This window comes from Sprattus sprattus, assembly GCF_963457725.1.
Source record: "Sprattus sprattus genome assembly, chromosome: 15".
NCBI classification, from domain to species: Eukaryota; Metazoa; Chordata; class Actinopteri; order Clupeiformes; family Clupeidae; genus Sprattus; species Sprattus sprattus.
The window spans coordinates 24,142,203-24,155,842 of NC_137913.1; the positions used below are offsets into that span (position 1 = coordinate 24,142,203).

General features: G+C 48.0%; 1 protein-coding gene across 4 annotated transcripts in view; it reads left to right on the forward strand.

The window, feature by feature from the left end:
• The window catches only part of kank1a (KN motif and ankyrin repeat domains 1a), a 29,094-nt gene extending 16,356 nt beyond the window's left edge, over positions 1-12,738 (forward strand). For all 4 annotated transcript variants that reach the window (XM_080852415.1, XM_080852417.1, XM_080852416.1 and 1 more), the window contains 10 exons: positions 130-2,943; positions 5,042-5,200; positions 6,176-6,275; positions 6,969-7,190; positions 7,356-7,443; positions 8,326-8,545; positions 9,858-10,000; positions 10,423-10,623; positions 10,854-10,952; positions 11,434-12,738. In XM_080852415.1, the coding sequence (XP_080708541.1) occupies positions 130-2,943; positions 5,042-5,200; positions 6,176-6,275; positions 6,969-7,190; positions 7,356-7,443; positions 8,326-8,545; positions 9,858-10,000; positions 10,423-10,623; positions 10,854-10,952; positions 11,434-11,496 (4,109 nt within the window). In that variant the 3' untranslated portion in view covers positions 11,497-12,738. The remainder of the gene's footprint in view (positions 1-129; positions 2,944-5,041; positions 5,201-6,175; positions 6,276-6,968; positions 7,191-7,355; positions 7,444-8,325; positions 8,546-9,857; positions 10,001-10,422; positions 10,624-10,853; positions 10,953-11,433) is intronic.
• Positions 12,739-13,640: the final 902 nt, after the last annotated feature.

Sequence of the window (13,640 nt, forward strand, 5' to 3'; positions counted from 1 at the left end):
ATACAACATGCTATGTGTAACATCTAATATCAGGCTATGATGAGTGAACTGACTTATTTCCATGTTGGTTGGTGAAAGTTTTTTTCAGGCAAAGTAGTTATAATCTGTCTCTTTCTCTTAAACCCACAGAAAAAGATGAGGGTGAAAAGGACCCTGTGGCTCCATACTACCTGGAGACCCCTTATGGCTTCCAGCTAGACCTGGACTTCCTCAAGTATGTGGATGACATCGAGCGGGGAAACACTATCAAGAAGCTGAATATCCAGAGGAAGCCCAAATCGGCTCGCCCCTCCACCTCATCCCAACACAGCAACAACAACAGCGTCAGCAGCAGCAGTGGCGGAGGCTGCGGCCTGGCGGAATGGACCTCCACTGACTCGCTCTCCTCGTCCAATAGTGATGAGAACAAGCAGTCACAGTCGCCCGTGTTCCTCAATCCCGGATACCTGCCGTCACTGCCACCGCCCCCCCAGCCGCCAACCCAGTCACAGACAATCCGACCCAGACCAGTTCCCATCCCCGCTAACCCTGTCCATGAGGCCCCCCAGGTCTATCTGAGTGTCCTGGAGGCCAAGCAGCAGCATCTTCCCCCTCCCTCCCCGCGGGTCCCCCCCCGACACAACCTCCAGGTGGAGAAGACGCTGATGGAGACTCGCCGGCGCCTGGAGCAGGAGCGGCTCCTGGCCCAGCCGCCCCCCTGCGAACCGCCTCCCCGCCGCCGCCTGGCCAGCTTCGGGGGCATGGGCTCCAATAGCTCCCTCTCCTCCTCCTACGGTGGCTCAGTGGGGCCGAGCCAGATCTCGCCCGGCTCGCACCTGCTCGTGCACAATGGGCACCCGCCCAACGGTGACTACAACCCCTACTTCACCCCTTCCATGGGCAGCTCCATGCGCCACAGCCCCATGAGCTCGGGCATGACCACGCCCGTTACCAACGTGAGCCCGGCACACCTGCAGCACATCCGCGACCAGATGGTGGTGGCGCTGAAGCGACTCAAGGAGCTGGAGGAGCAGGTGAAGACCATCCCCATCCTGCAGGTGAAGATTGCTGTGCTGCAGGAGGATAAGAGGCAGAGCCAGAAGAACCAGAAGCTCGCCGGCCAACAGGGCGCCGGCGCCGCTGGAGGCTTCCGGAAGCGCTCGTACAGTGTGGGCAGTGCGGACCAGTTTGAGCCGCTGGCCCAGCTCAAGCAGGGCAGCTCAGAGCTGCACATTGACTCGGAGGATGAGCTGGAGGGCATGGAGCAGAGCTCGCTGCGGCTGCAGGAATTCCGGCAGCTGACGGCTGAGATGCAGGCGCTGGAGAAGAAGATCCAGGAGCCCGGCGCGGAGAAGAAGATCCAGGAGGTGAGCGCAAAGGAGAACCGAAGGCAGCAGCACAGCCAGATGCAGAACGCTGCCGCCACCCTGCAGAGACAGTCGAGCCGGGAGCAGAAGTCCATCGCCGTTGGCACGGATGAGAACATGAACGATGTGGTGATCTGCAGGCGCTCACCAGAGCACAGCAAGGATGCGTCGGTGGGGACAGAGCAGCGGGAGACGAGGAGCGCGGCGGTTGGGGTGACTGAGGCCATGCTGGGGATGAGCACGGAGGCTGAGGCGGAGATCGAGCTGCAGCACCAGACAATCGAGACTCTGAAGGAGAAGATCTACCGGCTGGAGGTGCAGCTGAAGGAGACCACGCACCAGATGGAGATGTGCAAACTCAAGCTGGAGCTGCAGGCCGCTGGGAATAGGAAGAAGAGCGACAAGGCTTGCATGGCCCGGCCCGAGATGTACAGCACTTCAGTGGAGGCCAGGGTCTCCACGCACAGCCTGGGAGTGGGCAACCACACAGAGTCGTGTGACGTCCAGGTCCAGGCGGTCGGGGTGTCATGTCAACCAGACACAAAACCAGCTGCTGTAGGTCCAGATGTACCAATGGATAGATGGGTCGTGCAGGAACGAAAGGAAGTGATGGACCAGTGCGTGGGCAGGCAGGTTACCGTGTCCGACAAAGGTGTAGGGTTGCAGCTAAGCGTGTGCGAGATGGGAATCAATACAGAGGAGACGGTGGAGAGTCTGGGACTGTCTAAGGCAGAGGCTGAGCAGGCCAAAGAGGTCCGATCTATCGGATGTGGGGATTGCTCGGTGGATGTGACTGTGAGCCCCATCAAAGATCTGGTGAGCCTGGGGACAGTCACAGATGCTGTGAGCCGAGAGGATCAGGGAGTTATGGTCTTTCCAGAGACCTTATCTCAGTACTGCGAGACAGACATGCTCGGAGTCAGTAGGTCCACAAGCACTGAACAGATTGTTCTGGTGGATTCCTGCACAGACACTCAGCTCCGCACAATAGACAAGCACACCAGTATGGCCTCGACCGGGACCAGGACCGTCGCTGTAGGGGATGGGCTGGTGAAAGACGCGCAGGCCACGGTGAAGACGCGCTCCATTGCCGTGGGAACGGCAGCACTCGGCGACACGGAGAGTGAGCGGCTGTCAGCCGCAGCCAAAACCAAAGACAGTGGGGTGGGGCAGGCCAGCATGCATGACAACTTCTTGGTGGGACTGAAAACCAGGACCATCGCCTGCGGCCCTTCTCTTCCTCAGCTCCCCAATCTCTCCCAGGTTGGTGAGAGCCCTGCAGCGGCACCAACCCAGATCCAGGTACCGCCTTTGGCTCTGGCCTGTCCCCTGCCGGACCAACCGGCCACTGGTGCCGGGCTGGACCACTACATTGAGCGTGTGCAGAAGCTCTTGCAGGAGCAGCAGATGCTGCTGGCGGAGAACTACAGCGAGCTGGCGGACGCCTTCGGCCAGCCGCACACCCAGTTTGGCTCCATCAACAGCGAGCTGGTCAACACGCTCTCGTCCATCAACTCAGTCATGAAGTACGGCAGCGCGGAGGAGCTCAGCGTCGCTGACATCATCAAGCTACCGCCAGATGGAAGCGTGAGCGGAGGTGAGTGACATTGGTCAGCTTTTGCTAGCTAACTTTCACAGTTGTCGTCACGTATGATGAATCCCACATTATGCAGCAACACAGATGGACTTGGGACAAGATGATTCAGCAAGCAAGTTCTTCCTCACTGAAATATTCTTGAGAAAGACAAGTGAGAGTTAAAGGTTATTCAATCACCCTGTCATCCAGCAAAATCAAGTAGCATATACACACTAAATTCATTTTAATTGTATTAATACATTTTTCCTTGGTGTGATGTGTTGGGCTGTATTTCTGATTTCATGCCCCCCTAGAATGGAAGCTGTCTGTGGATTTTCCTAACAGCACACTGGGATTTTGCTTTACCATGAAAAGGCCTACTGTTCACCCTTAGGAAACTGGAGGCTCACAAAACAACAGGGCTTCAGAGCATATAGATCTTTAGCTTTAGAAAATGGCTTGTGTCCAAAAGTCTATTTTTACCCCCATGGACCCCTCTTCCTGCCCCCAACCTATCCCAGTGAGGTTGTAGGGCAGGCTAGCAAGGGGTGGAGGTTGAGGTGGCGGGGGTTGTTAACACTGTGTGTGTGTATGTATGTGTGTGTGTGTGTGTGTGTGTGTGTGTGTGTGTGTGAGATGGCTGATCGGATCTGACAGGGCCAAGTTATCTCTGACCCTGAAAAATGCATCAGGGCTTTGGCCGTAAACCAACAGTGAGCTCATTCCTTTTTGGAAGCGCTAGCTCGCGTTAAATGGCCATGCTGTTGTTTTTGTTGTGCTCCTCCCTCCTCCTCCCAACCACTCCAGTTTGTGCTGATGCTGATTCACAGGTCCTCATTATATAACACGCCGAAGTGTCGGAGGGACGCGGCTCTAGTCACAGCCGCCATTGGGCAGATGTTCTGTGGCTGGTTTATATATATTATATATAGAGATATATATAAACATATACATACATCATTTTGATGCCATTTTTTAGTGTATCTTGTTTGCACTTGGAATATTGAGGTACGCTGTAAGAAGGACTGAGAAATTGTTAGACAAAGCTGGGAGTGAAATATGAGCCATTCGACCTCGTAAGCCAGTGAATGTTTGTGTGCTGACTTTAAACAGTGGCTGATACATCTCACCTCATTTATCATTTTTGTCATAGTTAGAATGAAGCAGTATCTAAAGTTTTGCAATGGTACGATATACAATCGATGGATACCAACTATAACTACTTTAGATGTATGTAGCTTTTAATATTATGTGTTTATGGATGAAATTCTTGGTCAAAATAGGCTATTCATGGCTGATGCTATGAATAGCTGAATAGTAATGCACAAATCAAATAGTTGCGGTGATTGGCCAGCTGCACTGGCTTCCAAGTGCAGGATGTTTCCACTTCATCTGCAGTTGAAAGCACATTTCTGGACGAAGAAGAAAGAAATCTGCTAGTCAGGTGTTCTCAGAAACCTTTTTCTAATCTGTGGAGAACAGTTTGGCTCAGTAACCAGAGGAATTTATATATGTAGCCTGCTCTCTTTTCTCTCTTAGTCTTTTGAACTAATATAACTGTTGTAGCCTGTTGTGCTATGCTGTTTATTTAATAGAATTATTTCCACCTGTGGCTTTATTTGACCTGAATTTATCATTCACCTGCCAGTATTTTTCCTCCAGAAAAAAAAGTATGCTAAAAAGGGATCCATAACCATGGAGAAACCATACTCTTCCGATATAATTATTTGATCTCTTTACATTATTAATGATACCCTGGGCTTGAAAAAAATATTTTCTCATGTTCTCTCAGCATGGAATGCCAAATTCCACATTCCTCTCGGGAATGTGCCATTCCATACCACATGCATCAGCATGTCTATGAGGTTTATGCCAAGGCTCTCACGTGTGACCAAACAGGGAAGAGCTCAGGGGGTTCATGGGTTAATTTCAGACCAGTGCTCCCCTACATTATGAACTTATACTATGTTGTTGTTCTCCATTCCATAATGTGTTTTTAAAGGGACAGTGAGTGATTTGAAATATATATATATATATATATATATATATATATATATATATATTTGTATCGCCAATAAAGTATTTTTTTTGTTCTCTCCTCTTGCTTGTGCCCGTGCAGACCAACAGATGGTCAGCAGGGTGAGTTCCCAGTCTCTGACCCTGCGGTCAGAGGTCATTCAGACGGAGAGTATGAGCTCGGTGATGACGGTCACGGACGAAACCAGGCAGGCCGAGCAGAAGAAGCGCATGGATCAGCTGATGTCCACGGCCCTGCACGGTAAGAGATGCAACCCACGGCCGTGTGTGTGTGTGTGTGTGTGTGTGTTCCATGTTCTCAGTGCATGTACCAGCTAAGCCCCCTCAGGACTGGGAGTAAAACCCTCACTTGTCAAAATATAGGAAGTGTGCATAAGACCATCTTGCAGTATATGCTGCCAAAATATGATGATTGAAAGATGGAAGGGGAAGGGTGCGTAAGAAAGTAAGTGAGAGAGAGGACCCCGCATGTAGAAGACCTGGCAGTGAGCGGAGTTGTTCTTTTTACAGACTCGCAGCAAAGAGGCCTCGGTCTGTCGCTGCTATTTGGCAGGGCAGACCCTATACTTTAGATGTTTGGGATAGCTCTGGGTTTTTTGGGACGAGCACCCTGTGCCACACAGAGTGAGGGTTTTTATTTTTGGGGGGGAGAGGGAATGCTGCGTTTATGATACTGTAAAAGGGAATGAGCGCGCCTCCTCCAGCTGAGGCAGAGACACTGGCTCCATCTCGCAGTCGTGATGGATTACCCGTTCCAGAATGAGATGGCAGCATACCTCCGCACTTGTGAATCAGAGAGAGAAAGTGCAGCTGCACGGTCTTTGATGTTTATGCTAGTGCATAGCGAATCTGTAGAGCAAGATTGTTTTATCTGACAGAGGTTCTGTAAGCACAGGGCATGCAACATGTCTGTTCATGAGACTGGTAGTAGGCTGGTAGTGGCCAATAAAATCTGACTGTTTGTGAGTGGATGGATTGTCTCCGCAAAAACTATTTAGTGACGTGTTCCCTGCAACTGAAGTGGTAGAGTAACTGGTAAAGCAAGGTGCTAACAACACTAAGATTGATTTGAATCCTACGCAGCACGCATGGGTGACTACTGAAAATTAATATCTGTACTGTAAGTTGCCATCTGCTAATTAACTATTTGATCTTTACATGACTAATAAGCAAACAGTTGTAATACCAGTGTCTTTTTTTTATAATTGATTTTTAGGCAGTCAGAATACCCTGAAGTCCATCATGAAAAAGAAAGATGGCCGCCAGGGATCCAACGGTACCAAAAAGAACCTGCAGTTTGTGGGTGTCAATGGAGGGTGAGTGTCAGGAAACCTTACTTTCAACACTCATCTCCAGTTTCAGAAGTGATGCTTAGAAGAAGAAAAAAAGTGAAGTGAATTTTTCAGAGAGAGTGATTTTGCTTTGTTTCATAAAAATAACAGAGTCAGGGGTGTTTCCCATTTTGTAATTATTTTTTACCAATTTCCAGGTGGCCCTCCATAGTTACAAACATGTTTGGGCAGTTTGTGTTGTGACCTAGAGCTATTCTCAAGAAGATGAATTAGATTGTTATGGTTCAAGAGGATGTGCCAAGCACTCACCTCAAATGCTGATTCTGTCTTGAAAACTGAAAGTTTTGCATCATTGAAGGACAGACAAAGCAATGTCTGGTCACTAAGGTATTAGTCATTTCATTTCACTTCATGATGTTTCTTAAAGGTAAAGCGTTTTGAAATATTTGGTAACACTGGATCAGATTTTGCTATACGTCTGTAGTGTAAATTACTACAGGGTGTATGACTACACATAGATGTAAAACCATGTAATACAAACCTTGGCTTTGGTGTTGTACTTCATCCATTTCTTACAATAGACAATAGGCCTTTGATGAGTATGAACTGTTTGTGTATGCCAGGGATTGTCAAGTGCAACTCTTTGTGCTCCTATCTCCTATCCCTGGTCTTCTCCGTCAGGACCTGTTGCTTACTCGACCCGGTTTCTGTTCACAGGTACGAAACCACGTCGAGCGACGACTCCAGCTCCGAGGAGAGCAGTTCCTCGGGGTCGGATGATGAAGAGGAGGAGGATGAGGAGGAGGTGGAAGGAAAGCAGGCGCAGGAGAACGTCGGTGAAGAGAAGCTGGGCGGAGAGGAGTTCTGTAACGAGGGAGCGGTGGAGGTGGGCAAGAGAGCTGAGCTCAGCGGCTCAGAGAAGCAGGAGAGGCGAGAGAGGTGAGTGAGTGGGACATGGAAGAAGACACCTGATGATTTACAGTACATAAAACCCAGTACAGAGACTCTTAAGTAAACAAGTACATTCATATGAATTCAATTGTGTAAGAGAAACACATGCAATGCAAACACATGCAAAGACGCACCTCTACCCTTTCTCCACAGATACGAGTTAAGTGAAAAGATGGTGTCGGCGTGCAACGTTCTGAAAACCCACCTGAATGATTCCAAGTCATTAACCAGCAAAGACGTGGTAAGAAGTGCATAGGTTAAATACCCAAGCTTTAAACACATACGTTTGTGACCTTCTCTATTGTTTGTTTGTCTCTACCGTTCTCTCCGTCTATCTTTTCTCTCTGTCTCTCCCTCTGTTTGGACAACTTTCTCAGTTGTTTTCCCTCTAGTTCTTCCTCCTTCGTTCCTTCTCTGTATTTCTCGCTCCTTTGCACTCTCACAGTTTCTCTAGCTTTCTGAACATCTGTGTCGGCGGGGATTTGCAGAAGCCTCCGCTCTCCAAACAGCCAGCTCAGGGTGAACAAACGAGGCCTCAGGTTAAATTAGAATGACGATGTTTCATCTCTCCGACTTGGCCGCACCCGTGCCCTGAAGCTCCGCGGTGGTTGGGCCCTCGGTGCCTAACGCGTTATGAAGGAATGCCAGGCACAGCCAGCCGCCCTGACCCGGCCAGGATCTTGAAAGGCATCCAGCTGAGCAGCTGGCATGGCCTCCCGCGCCTGCAGGGTGTATGCCCCTTCTTGGCAGGCTGCACTTGATGTGCCTTCGGGGGGTTTGCGCGTATTAACACCCCCCCAAGAACAAGTTGTTATTAAATCCAGACACATCAATTGATTTATTTTGCAGAGGGCTACCTTTTGAAGTTTGAAATGCATTTATTTTTGTAGGCAGGTTTGTTTGTTAACTCTTGGAAAGTTGGCCTCGGTCGATTCTATTGTTTGAACACTGGCGTGGTCCAAGAATGTTTAATCGAAAGAGGGAGGAAATGTAGAATAATGGTGCTTGGAAGGAAGCTAACACATTTCCCGCAAGAACGCCATGAAGGGTGCTCCCCCTTGGCATCCTGGGAATGCCCGCTTGCTGACGCCTTTTTGCTGTTCTTGGCTCTTTATTTCTCCAGCGGGCGTGCCTGAACACTGTGCAGCAGGAGTGGTTCCGTGTGTCCAGCCAGAAGTCAGCCGTGCCGGCCATGGTGGAGGACTACCTGGCCGCCTTCCGAGGCGTCTCCAGCTCTGTACTGCGCCACGTGGTCAACATGGCCGACGGTAACGGCAACACCGCCCTACACTACAGCGTGTCCCATTCCAACTTCGACATCGTCAAGAGGCTGCTGGATGCAGGTAACCAGGCACACATGCAAATAACTCACTCTCTTTCCAACCATGTTGGTTTCTGGCTGAAGTCTGCTTCATTTTACTTTTCAATATTCTCTAACAGTGATGCCATATATCATTATAATTTAATTTCAGTCCCTGAAAAAAAAAAAAAAAAACCTATATACTTATATATTACACATGCGTGTGTATGTTCCAAAATACAACTCCACACACACATAAGGTTTGCCTGGCAGATCATACGTTGAATCATATGTTACACATTCAGTGTAAAATGAGAAGACACGGCGTACGCTTTCTGCGGACTGAGCGCGTTTTGGGCTGCACTCTCCAACATATGTTCTTTGAATTGAATTGAATATGTACATCTGTGCCAGACTGTGTGTAATTAGAAAGGTAATTAAAAAGCATTCGTACTTGCTACAGAGTTCATAGTTGGTGGTTCAGATGGATGTGGTACTTCACGGAGTCACTTTAATCTTTCGAGTGCTCCAGTGAGACATGCGCCCTCGTGTTAACATCAGATCAATTCCCTCCCCAAATTTGTACCTCAATTTGCAACACATGCCAACGTGTTTCTCTTTAATTAAGAAACAAGCTGAGTAATGGTGTTGTAAAGGAGCTCATTACTCGACTTAATGAGCAAATTTTTTTTTTTTCTCTCATGTGCCTCCTCGTCTCCACACACTTCAAAGCTAGCAAGCAGCCCCCTCCTCTTCTCTAATCTTCCCCCTTTGGTCTTCATGGGCGAGCTGTCCTCCAGGGATGCAGCTGTAAGGCAGTGATGCTCTCGCTTTGAAAAGCCCTATAGAGTATGATGAGGTCCTGGGCACTCGTGAGGGAGAGGCCCCATTGTTTGGGGAGGCCTTTGTGTGCCGGTGCTGTCGGACGCCCCGTGCTTCAGGGGGACCGGCCCCATTGTGCTCATTGTTTCGCTGCCGTTCTCAGATCCTCTGGGCTCAACCCTCGGCCCCTGACTGCAGCGCTTCTTTAGGCCCCTGAAGCTTCTTCCCTGCCCCTCCTCAAAAGAGATGATGGGCTCAATAGGAAGCAGTGTGTGTGTGTGTGTGTGTGTGTGGGTTTGTTAATGCTGTATAGCAGTGCTCTGTGTGTGTGCGACCAGACCGTGTGTGTGACAGTGACAGTGTGTGTGTGTGTGAATGCACTTTGCACATCCCTGAGCATGTGTGGTGTACACTGTCCATCCCCAGCCCCCCCCTGCACCATCTGACAAAGGAGCCACCTTCCTCCTTTGGCTCTGACGAGAAGGCTAGTCTCCGGGAGGTCTTTCTGATGTCAATCTGGCCTTTTGTTACAGATGTCTGCAATGTCAATCAGCAGAACAAGGCGGGATACACTCCCATCATGCTCGCTGCCCTGGCGGCAGTCGAGTCGCCCAAGGACATGCACATTGTGGAGGAGCTCTTCAGCAAGGGGGACGTCAACGCCAAAGCCAGCCAGGTTAGCGGGGCACTGACTCTTATCTCTTGTTTAACTCCATGTGCTGTGGTCAGACCCCAGTATGGAGATCTATTTGCTTTCCTGCATATAGAGGAGTAGTATATGTACCCACATGACATAGTATACGTACGCACACATCTGTAAAAAATCCTTGCATCTCCCTCTCTCTCTGAGCACTCTCACAGTATAAATATGAACATATGAATATATAAATTCTGAACACACACGCACACACACACATGTGCTTGCATATTAGACTCACACAGGGTATTTGGTTTCAGTGTTACTCCTAGCATCATAAATATACATCATAAAGCACCATATCATCAGAGCATTATAGCCATCATCAGCCTGTCATTTACCATCTGTCTCTGCTTCTCTTTCTTTCTCTCTCCGCCTCTCCCTGTGGTGTATGTGCACAGGCCGGGCAGACGGCCCTTATGTTGGCCGTGAGCCACGGGCGGATGGACATGGTGAAGGCACTGCTGGCCTGTGGCGCCGACGTCAACATCCAGGACGACGAGGGCTCCACGGCGCTGATGTGTGCCAGCGAGCACGGCCACGTGGAGATCGTCAAACTGCTGCTAGCACAGTCGGGCTGCGACGCCACCCTTAGTGACAGCGTGAGTGTGTGTGTGTGTGTGTCTGTGGGTATGTGTGTCTGTTCGGGTTTGTCATGACAGCGTCTGTCCTGTCGTTCAGCTGTCTGTCAGTGTTCACCCTAAAACGCTTTAGATACCCACCAGAGATAATGACATGCTAATGGAATGCTCTCCTTTCACTGTGGATGTGTGTTTTTGTGTGTGTGTGTGTGTGTGTGTGTGTGTGTGTGTGTGTGTGTGTGTGTGTGCAGGATGAGAGCAATGCCCTGTCCATAGCTCTGGAAGCGGGACACAAGGACATTGCAGTGCTGCTGTATGCTCATGTCAACTTCTCCAAAGCCCAGTCACCGGTGTGTACCCGCCTCACACCCCATCACATCCCCCCCCCAACACACGTCATAGTCTCTCCAGCAGCTCCCCTCACACAAAGCATGCCCTCACACTCTAACCCAAACAGAATCCCCAAATCCCCTTCTCATCTCACTTTCAGTTTATAGTGTTTAAATCTCTGAAAAGTTCTGTGTGTCCAAACAGTATTTCTACACTACGTATTTGGATGTTTCTCAGCTGAACACACCTATTATTGATGATGATGATGATGAAGTGATTTGTTGAGTTAGGAATTTGCAGAGCAGGCAGTGTCTTATCCCACTGTTTTTCTTTTTCTAAAGCTTCTTCACTTACTTGCTCTGCTTACAAACTTTTGATTTAGGGAAGCGGACATATTCTGCTTGGGTTTGGAGGTTGAGCAGTGGCGTTATAGGCCATTCTGTTTGTCATGGCCCTCTGTTGTCATTGTGACTCACTTACCTGTTATGTGTCTCCACACAGGGCACGCCCCGCCTTAGCAGGAAGATGTCACCCAGCCCCACCAGAAAGAGTGCGTTCGACTAGACCCACCTCCCCAAAAACACTACACCAACCCAACCCTCCCTGACCTCCACCCCACCCCCACCCACCCTCCCTCTACTTCCATGCTGCTATCGGTTCTGGTTTGCTGAGGAATCCCAAAGCTCACTCTCGAAAGGTCTGGCTCATCCAGCTCTGCCTGAGCACCTGCTCCCAATCTGTCAGGACAAGGCTGAGGACCCCTCCTCTCCTGGACTGACTGAATGTACCCCAGCCCTTCGAAAGGAATAACAAACAAACAAAGAAAAAGCAAGTGTCAAAAGGAAGGGTAAACACTCAACCACCAGTGTCTTTGTGCGGAAGAGGAAATGACTTGCATGGCATTTTCTTTTCTTTTTTCATTGGCATGTCGGACTGGAGTTTTGTCTGCAGAGATCCTCTTCAGTCAGGAGAGTTTAGATGTAGTCATTAGTAAGTGCTTCAAAGATAATGGCTAGACGGCCCTGAAGACGTTAGCTTTGGGGGAGTATGATCTTGTGTGGATGTGCCCAGGACTCTCTTGTGTGGTTACGTTGCCCAAAAACAAAGCTTTATACTTTAGACTACATAGTCTGTGTTTATACAGTTTATGTGTATATGCTGCCCAGTTTCATATCAGCCAATTTGGTGTCCGGTCCTGTCCTGTTTTTATCCTAACAAAAAAAGCTCCAGCAAGTACATGGGATACTTGCTGGTTGGGATTCCTAAGACAATATTTTTCTGGCTATTTTCAAATGATATTATATCTCGATTGGATATAGACTTTACTTTTATACATGCCATTTATATGTATATTTAAACAATCACAGTATTTTGGATATTTCCTTTTATTTCCTAATAGTACATGAAGTTATATATTTATCAATTAAAAGTTTTTAATGCAGGTATAATTGTATTGTCATTGTACATAATGTATGTGTAGAGCTACTAGAGCTGAGATAAACCCTTTGTACAATAAACTCTCCCGTTGTAGATGTTATTAGGTACTTTGTGTAATATCAGAACAGAAGTGCCTTCAACTTGCCATAGAAGTGTAATCAACACTAAAACATGTATTTTCTTCAATCTGTCGAACACATTTAATCTTGTGAAATGCCTTAATAATCCATCAGGTCCCTCTAGCATCTGCTGCCTCTGACAGATAGCACTCTGGCTCCCTCCTCTGGTGGTAGTTGGTTGGGTAACCAACCTTGTAATGTAATTTATTTCTCTATTCTGTATCTTACTAATAAAAACAATGGAATTTAACTTATCTGCCTGATTTTGTGAATTGAATGGTTGCATTGTCACAGACTCAAACACACGCTCGCTTGGTAACTAACTCTATACCATCTAAAAAATAAGATTTCTTTAGTTTTCTTTTCCCAAGCTCTGTTTACACAACCATTTTAACAGTATTGTGTAAATAGGCTATTCTAAACCCATTGTGTTTGTCCACTAGAGTGGTGAATCATATGTTGTTTGTTGGTTTATTCCAAATGGAAAGTGCATCAGAGCAAGGAAATGGTTTGTGTGAGGTTATAAAAAGTATTGCCGCTTTGACTGTGTGGTTTTTAATTGGCAACATTTCATTTCCTGCACTTTACAAGCCTGTTGTTGGTGCATGGGGAAGTCTAATTTACCACTACATACAGAGGTAGCTTATAGAGGATGCTTCCACACATCAAAGTACGCATGCAGCTGGCCCTAGCCACTTTGCACTTATAAAAACGGGCACAATTCAATAACAGTAAATCAGCCCATGGTAGTTTTGGATTACACTACCATTTAATGGGAGCTCCAAATGTTCAGGTGTAATTGTGGAGAGGCAACAAAGCAAGAGTACAAGGACTCATTTTCACTCATTTTCATCTTGTTTCAGATGGATGTGGTACTTAAAGGAGTCACTTTAATCTCTCGAGTGCACCAGAGAGACGTACCCGTGTTCATCTTGTTTCCTTTTCTCTTTATCTTTCTTTTCTGAGGAATTAAAACTAAGAAAAATGACATAGGACGAACTGACATCAGACTTTTGTTAGAGGGGGGGGGGGGGGGGAGTGATCTTACCTCACATTCAGTGTAACATCCCTTTTTTCTTGTCAAAAATAGTTTTAATGGCCAGCATTCGGCGAAATATCTCAGACCAGGGGGGAAATATTGGTAGGCCATAA